We start from the raw sequence: 12,274 nt of genomic DNA, 5'->3' as shown, positions 1-12,274 counted from the left end.
AATTTGGATTCCTGTATACAAATTATATCGGCATGGCTTTTAATTAGTTCTCTCCAAAGGGTGTGTCTTTTGTGTGGACTATTTAAACCTCTTACGTTGTAAGATAATTTTAAACTCATTGTGTATAAGCAAACCTGTGAGGATTAACAAACCTATATACTTTAAATAAAAGTAAGAACAATAAACAGTAAACTGAAATGTCCACTTGAAGTGGTCCACTGCGGTGAACCTGACTTCACCTGTTGGGGGGGAAAAGTTCATGTTACTAGCTCCCAAGCAACACCTTCTTGGTTGTTGAACTTATACCCATGTAACATTAACAAGAACGACCAAAGATAGGTATTAGCTTCTTATCGGGATAGTTTCCCATTTAAGTAAACAATAAACTTGATCAAAAACTCTTCATGTTTTACCATCAGAGTCAAGGCGATCCTTATGTCATGGTTGAAGAGGAATACTGATGGAGTGCAAGAAGTCTCTGCCTTCTTCTGGAGAATTAAGAACGATAAAGTTGCCTTTGTAGTTGACTATTAACTTGAGTGGGAATCCCCACTTATAGGAGATTTCATTGTCCCTGAGAGGTATGGTAATGCTTTGAAAAGTTTTCCTCCCTTCAATCGTTTCTTTGGAGAGGTCAGCATATATTTTTAGTTTTTCAAATGGCTCAGGGAAATGTTTATTTTCTCTAAAGTAATTTTGGATTCTTTCTTTTGTTTTGAAGAAGTGCACTCTCATGAGTGTGTCTCTGGGTAGGACTTTAGGGATGGTGGGCGGTTTTCGCAGCCTATGTATTCTGTCAATTTCTAGCTCTTGCTCCGTTAGGGAGGGAATAATTTTCCTGAATAATTTTTTGGTAAATTCCTCCAGTTTGTTTGGGCCTATGGTTTCGGGGATGCCCCTAATTTTAATATTGTTTCTGTGATTTCGATCTTCTAAATCCGCTACCTTGAGCTTCAGCTTGTGCAACTCTTTTGTTATGTCTTTGTTTATTTTAGAGGTTAGATCTGGCCTCTCTTCTATTTTTTTAATTCTGTCCTCAAACCTGTCCATCCTTTTGCTGAGGAGGGACAATGAGTCTTCTAGTAATTTATTTTGTTTATCAAATTTTTCATTCATACTATTTTCGAATTTGTCCATTTTCCCTGTCAATTTAGATATAAGAATCCCCACAGAATTCAGGTCAAATCCCTGGGTATCGTCTATGTTTGGGTTACTTATTTTTTGCTTGGATTTAGCTGGGCTCAAGTTAGGAGAGGTTTCTGAGACCTCGTCAGATGAGTCATGTGGAGTAGTGTATTTTTCGGCTATAACCTCCGGAATTTTCCTCTTTAAAGAGGTAGATGAATCCATCTCTATAATAGTAGTGGGGGAGGATTGTTTTACTTCATTGCGGTTAGAGAGTTTTTCGTGGTCTGATTCTTCCTCATCTTTTAGTGGGGACCTGGACCTATTGGGACTTGTTTTAGTTATCAAGTCTTTTGATGTATTTCGCCCTACCCCTTTAAATTTTTGGGCTTTTTGAGAATTTGATGAGGCCATGTTTGAGAATTGGGGTTTGGCCGAGGATTTACTCATAATTATCCCCGATCCGTGCTCTAGAGTTCAGATAGTAGTAACTAAGACAGTCACAGAATAGGGTAGGAGGGTTGCCCACACTCTAAATCTCCCAGCAAAGTTGGAGTTATATAGACTGATTTATATGTTGTCGTGGAAGAATTTTAGGGAGGATTAGTCAGAATTCTCTACTGGTAACTCTGAAGTAAGAGACAAAGGGTTGCTTATTAGAATAACCCTAAGAATATAATTAGGAGAGAGAAGGTACTATATAGGTAGGCAGTAGTTATGACTATGCAGAGATACAGAGGGGTGTGTAAACTAATACTATTCACCTGGGGTTGATGCTGCCAGAGAAATTAGGTTATAGCTCTTTTGCATTAAAAGCCCTTCAGGCTCCTAACTAGTCGTCAGCAGGATTAGTTGTGTTGTAGTCTCTTCTTCTTGCTAGTGGATCTGGCAGGGTCTTCAGAGCCAACGGCGTTCCGGACCGTCAGTCTCCGTTAATCTCTCTACCCCCTGTGATGCAGCATCCAGCATAAGCTGGAACTCACCACCTCCAGAAATGGCGCTGAAGCAGTCCGGCCGGCTGTCTGAGTCCTCAGCTTGTGTTGCCGCGTTGTCGTCTTCTGGTGCAGGGACTTTCCCAGCCAGGAGCTGGAACTTACCGCCGATTAGATTTGCAGCTGATCGGGTCCAGCTTGTGTTGTCCGGCGCAGCTTTAACAGGAGCCGGTCGTGCGTGTCGCCTGGTCCGCCGCTGACCACCAATAAAATGGCGGCGTCTTCTGTTTTCTCCTATGATGCGAAGTCCAGGGGAGTGTCAGAGGTGGCGTGAAGCGCTGTCCGTCACTTCACCGGATCCTCCCTGAATCCTTAATTGTTCTTTTCTGCCTCCACCTTTCAGTCCAGGGAGGCTTGGTGCTGTATAGAGATGGGCAGGGCGGTAAATACTCCTATTGTGTCAGATGACGATTTTCTAAGATGGCGCCCGGAGAGCTGGTGCTTCTCTAATTAGCCGGGCCGGTGTCGGGGTGAAGGTAATAAACACTGTGACCTGTTAATTCCAGGGGTTCCTCTGTTGTCAGGTGGGTTGTCTCAGTACTGGGTGGACAAGCTGAGGAATCACAGTCAATTTAACAGGGAGAAAACCGGCAGGAAAAATGGCTGAGGATTCCTGTCACAAAGATTGACAGGCCTCAAAATGCTGACAGGAATTTCTCTCAGAAGAGACAATTAAGTCACAAATTTAGGCTCTCTGTTATCCTAGAGAGATACTGGGAACATATCCTCGATTATTTTTACCAAAGGATGCTGTTTTTCCACGGTTTGAGTTGATTTCAGACGATGTCACTCAGGAGCTTAGGCACCGCACACCTTACACCATTGCTGCCTAGGCCACGCCCCCTAAACCTTTTCTTAAATAGTTCTGATTAGTGCGATCATACAACAGACAAGCCTCTGATGGCTCCGGTGATGCCCTGTACTACTGTAGTGCCGAATATCATCACTGCCTGTCAGTGTAATACTAATGGCCCCATACACATGAGATAAGTGTTGGCTGAACGGTCATTTGGCAGATGGGTATCTCTCCCGACTCCCCCATACACACAAATATTCCAGCTTTCCTGTGGTCTGTATGAGAGAGTCGCCTCCAGACTCCTCTAGAGGAGGATTATCTACAGGAAGAACAAACGGATTATCCTCTGAAATTCAGGATGCCAGATCCATCTCTGCCCTGACATCTGTTGGGAGGCCCCCAAACACATTATATAGTTGCATAAACCCCCCGAAATCAGTGCTTTCATGTAACTTTAGTCTAATGTGTATGGGTGCTTTAAAAGGTAACATATTGGATGCTCCCTCTGGCCCGGCCTTCATACATTGCAGCCCAGACACCATTATTAGGCATGTAAGTATCATAGCAACTGTAGGCTGCCTCATACTATCGAGTACTTGGGGGCGGAGGGGCATTCAGCCGGACTCTGTCACACCTTCTTAGATGCCATGTTTTCTTTTCACAGCAGCAAGTGGTTAAACTGCCAGGGTTTTTGTTGCAGCCGCACCTCTGCCGTCCCTGCGGTGCACATCTATGTTCTGGTGCCCATAGAGTTCATATAGATGGCCGGTGGTGATGGAGTCAGGTGCGGACTCTGGACAAATATGTTTCTAGAGCCGTAGTAGAAGATGAAGATGTCGTCCTCAACATGAAGTAGTTATTTCTCCTGTCACGTGTAATGAATATCTCCTGCAGTATTGCTAATGCTGATTCCAGTGTCGGGAAATGAGACGAGAATTAGCGTTATGGAAGATGAGTCTATGAGAAACGTATTCAGCTGCCGACTCTGACGAAGAAACTGCTTGTTGTCTGTGGCCTAAATATATAGGTTTTATTAGTAGATGTAAAGAAGAAAACTAAATACTGTAAAATAATAAATCTCCTCATATGTTTCCCTTATTATCTCCAGTAATTGTATTATTACACAGGATTTTTATGATGGTACATCGGCTCATCTTCTTCTCATTCAGGTCTCTACAATATCGGATCCTCTCGGTGAAGATCTTCTATATAAGAGAATTTTCCTGATTTACCCATCAATGATGGATATGGACAGAGACAAGATGGCGGAGAGGATATTACACCTCACCCTAGAGATCCTCTTCCGGCTTACTGGAGAGGTGAGAGATTCTGATGACGTCACATTACATCATTCTTATCTATGGGAATAACAGATGGACAGAACTGGAGAGGTGAGGACTCTGGAAATGTCTGTAGTGAGATTTATTAATGTGTCTCTCCATAACCAGGATTACACAGTAGTGAAGAAGACTTCTAGTGAGCGCTGTCAGGACCTCGTGTCTGAGGGATGGGGAAGACCCCTGAGCCCAATCACGGGGCCTCCATCTCACCCCCTGATAAATGAGGACATCAATGACTGGAAGATCCTAGAACTCACCTACAAGATGATTGAGCTGCTGACTGGAGAGGTGACACTGCTGTGAATGCTGGGGCATTATACAGTAACGCTATGAAGGGATCAGGGGATGACGGTATAATTGTATGTGTCAGGTTCCTATAAGGTGTCAGGATGTCTCCGTCTATTTCTCCATGGAGGAGTGGGAGTATTTAGAAGGACACAGAGACCTGTACAAGGACGTCATAATGGAGGTTCCTCAGTCCTTCACATCATCAGGTAATAGACTAAATACACATGGCCTATAATTATCTGTATGTAAAGAATGAATTCAGTCCCTGTATGTGTTTCCTCCAGATCTATCCAGTAAGAGGACAACACCAGAGAGATGTCCCCGTCCTCTTCTTCCACAGAACTGTAAACAAGAAGATCCCAATGTTCCTCAGGATCATCAGGTAGATGGAGAGAAGTAATGCGATCTCCTCTATGATATGTAGACCGCTATGAAAGGTCTTGTGCTCAGTCTTGTTTATCCCCCAGTATTATGTTTTATACATGTGTAATGATAACGGTTGAGATGGCAGGATTAGAGTTTATCATAGATGTGACTTCTCCATCTGTCTGTGACTTTTACAATATTTGTTTCAGGGTGAAGATCTGACCCATATTAATACTACAGAGACATATGTGAGGGGTGGTGAGTGGTGTAAAGAGGAGATTCCTACATATGACTACCCAGGTGAGTAGTAAACACTAAATGTAGAGAAGTCACAGATTCTTCTCAGTCGCCGGCTGTGGCTGCTTTATCGGTGGTGTACTCAGGCAGTATCACAATCGTGTGATCACCATTTTGCATCTCGACCACAACATCTCCACCCAAAACTGTTCAAATGACTTTGGGCATTGAAGGCCCCTTTTTGATCACTGTGATAAAACCTATCACAGTGATCAAAATAAAAAAAAAATAGTAAATGAACCCCCCTTATCACTCCCATAGGTAGGGACAATAATAAAATAAAGCAAATATATTTACATTTATTTTTCCACTAGGGTTAGGGTTAGAACTGGGGTTAGGGTTAGAACTAGGGTTAGGGCTAGGGTTAGAGTTAGGGTTAGAATTAGGCTATGTGCGCATGGTGCGGATTTGGCTGCGGATCCGCGGCTGATTGGCCGCTGCGGATTCGTAGCGGTTTTCCGTCAGGTTTACAGTGCCATGTAAAACCTATGGAAAACCAAATCCGCTGTGCCCACGGTGCGGAAAATACAGCGCGGCAACGCTGCATTGTATTTTCTGCAGCATGTCAATTCTTTGTGTGAATTCCTGTGGATACCTGTTCCTCAATAGGAATCCGCAGGTGAAATCCGCACAAAATACACTGGAAATCCGCGGTAAATCCACAGGTAAATCGCAGTGCATTATACCTGCGGATTTTTTAAAAAAATGGTGCAGAAAAATCTCACACGAATCCGCAACGTGGGCACATAGGGTTAGGGTTGTAATTAAAGTTGGGTTGGAATTAGGGCTAGGGTTGGAAATAGGGTTAAGATTAGGCTTTTGGTTAGGGTTATGGTTAGGGATAGGGGTGTGTTGGGGTTAGGGTTAGGGTTGGGATTAGGGTTGTGCTTAGGGGTGTGTTGGGGTTAGGGTTGTGATTAGGGTTATGGCTAGAGTTGGGATTAGGGTTAGGGGTGTGTTGGGGTTAGGGTTGGAGTTAGAATTGAGGGGTTTCCACTATTTAGGCACATCAGGGGTCTCCAAAGGCAACATGGCGCCACTATTGAGTCCAGCCAATCTTGCGTTCAAAAAGTCAAATGGTGCTCCCTCCCTTCCGAGCCCCGACGTGTGCCCAAACAATGGTTTTCCCCCACATATGGGGTACCAGCATACTCAGGACAAACTGGGCAGCAACTATTGTGGTCCAATTTCTCCTGTTACCCTTGTGAAAATAAAAAATTGCTTGCTAAAACAATTTTTGAGGAAAGAAAAATTATTTTTTATTTTCACGGCTCTGCGTTATAAACTTCTGTGAAGCACTTGGGGGTTCAAATAGCTCACCACACATCTAGATAAGTTCCTTGGGGGGTCTAGTTTCCAAAATGGGGTCAGTTGTGGGGGGTTTCTACTGTTTAGGCACATCAGGGGCTCTGCAAATGCAACGTGATGCCCGCAGACCATTTCATCAAAGTCTGCATTCCAAAATGTCACTACTTCCCTTCCGAGCCCCGACGTGTGCCCAAACAGTGGTTTACCCCCACATATGGGGTATCAGCATACTCAGGACAAACTGGACAGCAACTTTTGAGGTCCAAGTTCTCCTGTTACTCTTGTGAAAATAAAAAATTGAGGGCTAAAAAATATTTTTTGAGGAAAGAAAAATGATTTTTTATTTTCACGGCTCTGCATTATAAACTTCTGTGAAGCACTTGGGGGTTTAAAGTGGTCACCGCACATCTAGATTAGTTCTATGGGAGGGCTAGTTTCCAAAATGGGGTCACTTGTGGGGGAGCTCCAATGTTTAGGCACACAGGGGCTCTCCAAACATGACATGGTGTCCGCTAACGATTGGAGCTAGTTAGGTTTGTGGTTAGGGTAATGGTTAGGGTTGTGATTAGGGTTAGGGGGTGTTGGGGTTAGGGTTGCCGTTAGAATTGGGGGTTTTTCACTGTTTAGGCACATCAGGGGCTCTCCAAACGCCACATGGCGTCCGATCTCAATTCCAGCCAATTTTTCATTCAAAAAGTCAAATGGCGCTCCTTCCCTTCTGAGCCCTGCCGTGTGCCCAAACAGTGGTTTACCCCCACATGTGAGGTATCAGTGTACTCAGGAGAAATTGCCCAATAAATTTTAGGATCCATTTTATCCTGTTGCCCATGTGGAAATGAACAAATTGAGGCTAAAATAATTTTTTTGTGAAAAAAAAGTACTTTTTCATTTTTACGGATCAATTTGTAAAGCACCTGGGGGTTCAAAGTGCTCACTATGCATCTAGATAAGTTCCTTGCGGGGTCTAGTTTCCAAAATGGGGTCACTTTTGGGGGGATCTCCAATCTTTAGGTACACAGGGGCTCTCCAAATGCGACATGGTGTCCGCTAACGATTGGAGCTAATTTTTCATTCAAAAGTCAAATGGCGCTCCTTCCCTTCCGAGCCCTGCCGTGTGCATAAACAGTGGTTTGTGACCACATATGAGGTATCGGTGTACTCAGGAGAAATTGCCCAACACATTTTAGGATCCATTTTATCCTGTTGCCCATGTGAAAATGAAAAAATTGAGGCTAAAATAATTTAATAAATGGTTTCCACTTTTCTTTTTCACCCCCCTCTGCGCCACCTCCGTGCGCACATCCAGCAGCATCCGAGCTTTGATTAGTGACGCAGTTCACTCATCAGAGCTCGTGCCGGCTGTTTTACAATTTTCTTTTCACAGACATTTTTTTTTCTCCCTGGTTGCTTTTTTTCTTTTTTTTTGTGTAAATCTTTTTATTGGAACAAATTGCATGAAAATATTCGATACAAATTAGATCAGCATCAGACAGATATGCAATTAACAACTTCAATGCAAGCACTTTTAAACAATAAAATGCGTTATGGTTGTAGTAGCTAGAGTTGTTAATATTCTTTCCGACCTCCCTACTGTAAACATAAGGAGTCGGTTAAGCTGTAAGAGTTAGAACGACTATGGTAGCATTATACAGTAGTGTCGTAATAGCTTAAACTTTATTTATGATTGAAAGAAGATAGAGAAGAGAAAAGAGAAAAAGAAAGAGAAAAAAAAAAAAAAGAGGAAAAGAGGAGGAGTTGGGTCCTGGCTTCCCGTCTGCAATCAGACATGCCCTATCCAAGATGGCAAGTCTGGAGTCTCTCTGAACATGATCCAAGGAGACCAAATGTTCAGCACTCTATCTAAAGTTCCTGTATTCTGCCCAATCAACTGCTCCATTCTAAATAAATGGTTCAATTCTATTACAAGATCAGAGCGTAATGGAGATTTGGATTGTTTCCAATACCGAGGTATCAGATTGCGTGCAGCTGTGAGGAAATGTCTAAGAAGACCTCTCTTGAACCTGGCAATGGATAGATCACATATCGATAACAAGGCCAGCTCCATAGTTGGCTGCATCCTATATAAAGATAATTTATTATGCAGATCAAATACATCTTTCCAGAATTTATGGATGGGAGGACAAGACCACCAGATATGAGAGTATGATCCCTTTTCTGTCCAACGCCTCCAGCAAACATCCGGAGTGGATGGGAACATATTGTGAATACTGTCCGGGCATCTATACCATCGGGACAATAGCTTGTAGCTTCTCTCCTGGTGGTCGGCGCACAGCGAAGATCTGAAGGTGTGAAGGAGACACTTGGATCTATCCTCTGGTGAAAAGGTTTTGTTTAGGTCATTCTCCCATTTCGCAAAGAATGCAGGAGAGCCAGACACGGTTACCTGATGGTCCTGGAACATCCCATATAAGAATATCGAACGCGTAGGAGGGCCCGCACCCAGGCATGCCGACTCGAAGGGAGTGAGGGGTCTAAATATGTTAGTCTGTTTAGAAGTCACATAGATAAAACTTTTAATTTGTTCGTATGGAAACCATGATTCAGGGGGTGGATCTGAATCATCAAAGAGGGACTGTAGGGGCTTTATAGCGGACTGGGTTATGTAATCATATATTACCGGATGACTGTCCTTATGTTTATGTAAAAAGAAGATTTTATCCCGTCCAGCCGGGAAGTCTAGGTTGTCGATAATTGGAGTCATGGGACCAGGTATCGAGGAAATATTGAGTTTTTGGCTAACATTTTTGACGAAGAGCACTAGGTTTCTTGTGAGGAAGGGGAGTTCCTCCTTCAATTCCTGTGCATTTTTCTTTTGCCAAATGTTGGCGATAGGATTGGTCGCCGAGAGATTAAATTCCAAGTTCACCCATTTTTTGTTGTGTGTATGATGGAAAAGATCTAGGACACATGTTCCCAGGGATGCGTAATTATAAAGTTGGAAGTTTGGAAGACCTAGCCCTCCTGATTGTTTGGATCTGTTTAAGAGCTGATATGATAAACGTGAGCGCCTACCAGACCAGATATAACGTAAGATCATAACCTTAAGCCTGGAGAAAAATGAGGGCGGAAGGGCCAAAGGAATAGTCTGGAAAAAGTAGAGGAGACATGGCAGCAAATCCATCTTAATGGAATTGATTCTACCAAGCCAGGATAAATGAAGTTTATTCCACTTTTCCAGATCTATCTCCACTCTGCGAAGGGTCGGTCTATAAATAGCTTCATATAACTGTGTTGTAGTTGAGGTTAGTGTAATGCCCAGGTATCTAAGGGAATTAGTTTGCCATCTGAACGGAAAAGAGGAGCGTAACTGGGAGACTAAGGAGGGCGGGAGTGAGATATTGAGAATTTCTGATTTATGTGAGTTTATCTTGAAATTGCTTAAAAGCCCAAATTTCTGGAGCTCTGAGATGATGTTGGGAATGGTGGTTACAGGAGAGGTGATGTACATAAGCACATCGTCAGCAAACAGGGCTAGTTTGTGTTCTTCTCACTGGATCCTCAAACCTTTTATGGATGAGTTATTGCGGATCGCGGTGGCTAAATGCTTCATGGTTAAAACATATAATAAGGGTGAGAGGGGGCACCCCTGCCTAGTGCCATTGCTAATTTGTATGGAGTTTAACAGAGACCCGTTCACTTTAATCTGTGCTGAAGGGGCCTCATAAAGCGCCATGATACTCCGCAACATCCTCTTTTTTTTCTTTTCTTTTTCTTTTTTTGTTTCAATAATTTTTATTTGAAAAAAATTTCACAATAATCTCCCAACGTGGGAGCATTGAAAATACAAAAATTACATAAGTATCAACACTAACATTGTAATGTATGGGGGAAGTATTAATGTTGATAAATTAAAGACAAGACAAAAACAAGACAGAAACAAAAGGGGATGAGCTCAAGACCGAAGACAGTATAAAACCACTCTACAATTTTACAATAACTTTCTCACATATCAACAAGCATCAATCGGTTATCAACATTGTCCAGCTCAGGGTCCCCACTCCACCGAAGAGAAAAAGAAGAAGCAACATCTCAGGGAGGCAGGGTGAGAGCCAACTTCATTTGACCATCCGGATGTAGTTCCAGCCATGGCGACCAGATTTGGAAAAAGGAGTTCCAGCTATCGGTTCTCGTCGCTTGAATGCGCTCATATATCATGATAGTGTTCATTCTATCTTTGACAAGAGATATTGAAAGTGTAGGAGACCTCCATTTTGACGCTATGTGTATTTTGGTCGCCATTCCCAATAATACCACCAGTCTGTATAATTTTTTAGATAATCCCTGCGGTTTTAATCCCAGGAGGAGGGTCAGTGGGTTCATTGTTGTCTCTTTTCCAATCATCCTATCTATTAGGAGCTTTACTTCCCGCCACAGATCAGTCACCACCGGGCAGGACCACCATATGTGACGCATATCTCCCGGTGTGTCACAACCTCTAAAGCATTTGTCAGAGATCTGTGGATATATGGTATGCAGCCTCGTAGGGACTAGGTATGTTCTATGTAAGACTCTAAGGGAAGACTCAACCAGAGACACCTGATGGGAGCCTCTTGACAAGGTATCACAACAGCTCTGCCATTCCGTCAGCGAGATGTCAAACCCCAAGTCCTCCTCCCACTGCCGCATAAATTTAAGCTTTTTCTCCTCTTGTATACTAGCAAAGGAAGAGTATAAATAAGAAATAATCCCCCCACCCAGTGGATCATCTACACATTTCTGTTCAAATCCAGTGATCCGAAAAGGCCTCCCACCCGGTACATTCTTTCTGGCAAAATCAAAGATTTGGTTAATACGGAATATTTCTCGTGCTGGCGGATCATACTTTTGAATAAACTCTTGTTTAGACAGGACTATGTTAAACGGGGAACAGAGATGTTTTATTGTGGTTATTCCTCTGAGTACCCACCAGGAAAAGGGTTGTGGGTCAAGACCCGGAGGGAAGACCGGATTGCAAAATAATGAATTTAGTGGTGTATTCTTGGTTTGTAGCTCATTCTTGAACCTCTCGTTCCTTCAAAGGAGTAAAGACTGAGCTGCGAAAGGTGAAATATTAGTGATATGTTTAGGGAGCTTAGCTTCAGACCACAGCAGGCCCATCAGAGAGTAAGGTTTTAATTGAAATTACTCCAGTTGTACCCATTTAGGTTTATCTACTGTTGAGCATATTCTAGATAGCTGGGCAATTTGGGCAGCTTTAAAATAATTTATAAAGTTAGGTAAGGAAAATCTTCCCTTCTTCCAGTGAATAAACATAATCTGTTGCTTGATCCTAGGTTTTTTCCCCTGCCAAATAAATTTGGACACCATAGAGTGTATATCTCGTAATATTCTCGAGGGAACTGGAATGGGGAGGGAGCGGAACAGGTATAGGAACCTTGGGAGAGAGTCCATTTTTATGGCGTTTATTCTGCCTAGCCATGAAAGTGTCAGTGACGACCATTTAGCCAGATCTCGTTGAAAATTCTTTATAAGGGGGGTATAGTTCCATTTATACAGGGTGGACCTGTCAGACGTTAAGTTAATCCCCAAATAGGTTAGAAAGTGTTCTTTTTTTTCAAACCCAAACTGCGACACCAAGTATGTTTGGTCTTTTTCAGGTATGTTCAGGAAGAGGGCCTCTGATTTATCTATGTTTATTTTAAGCCCTGATACTGACTCAAAATCACATAGTAGTGAGAATAAATTTGGAAGGGTGGTGTGGGGGTTAGAAAGGGCTAGGAGCAAATCGTCAGCAAATAAAC

General features: G+C 42.9%; 1 protein-coding gene across 3 annotated transcripts in view; it reads left to right on the top strand.

Moving 5' to 3' along the window:
- LOC143768020 (uncharacterized) overlaps window positions 1-12,274 on the top strand; it is a 72,456-nt gene that overhangs the window by 27,147 nt on the left and 33,035 nt on the right. For 2 of the 3 annotated variants that reach the window (XM_077256663.1, XM_077256662.1), the window contains 5 exons: window positions 4,083-4,232; window positions 4,362-4,541; window positions 4,624-4,747; window positions 4,826-4,923; window positions 5,117-5,207. In XM_077256663.1, coding sequence (XP_077112778.1) covers window positions 4,083-4,232; window positions 4,362-4,541; window positions 4,624-4,747; window positions 4,826-4,923; window positions 5,117-5,207 — 643 coding nt within the window. Of the gene's footprint in view, window positions 1-419; window positions 582-4,082; window positions 4,233-4,361; window positions 4,542-4,623; window positions 4,748-4,825; window positions 4,924-5,116; window positions 5,208-12,274 lie in introns of all 3 variants that reach the window. The other variant, XM_077256664.1, reaches the window with a different exon arrangement.

Source organism: Ranitomeya variabilis, chromosome 4, assembly GCF_051348905.1.
Source record: "Ranitomeya variabilis isolate aRanVar5 chromosome 4, aRanVar5.hap1, whole genome shotgun sequence".
NCBI lineage: Eukaryota > Metazoa > Chordata > Amphibia > Anura > Dendrobatidae > Ranitomeya > Ranitomeya variabilis.
The sequence above is the reverse complement of the archived record's forward strand: the minus strand, read 5'-3'. Positions and strand labels throughout refer to the sequence as shown.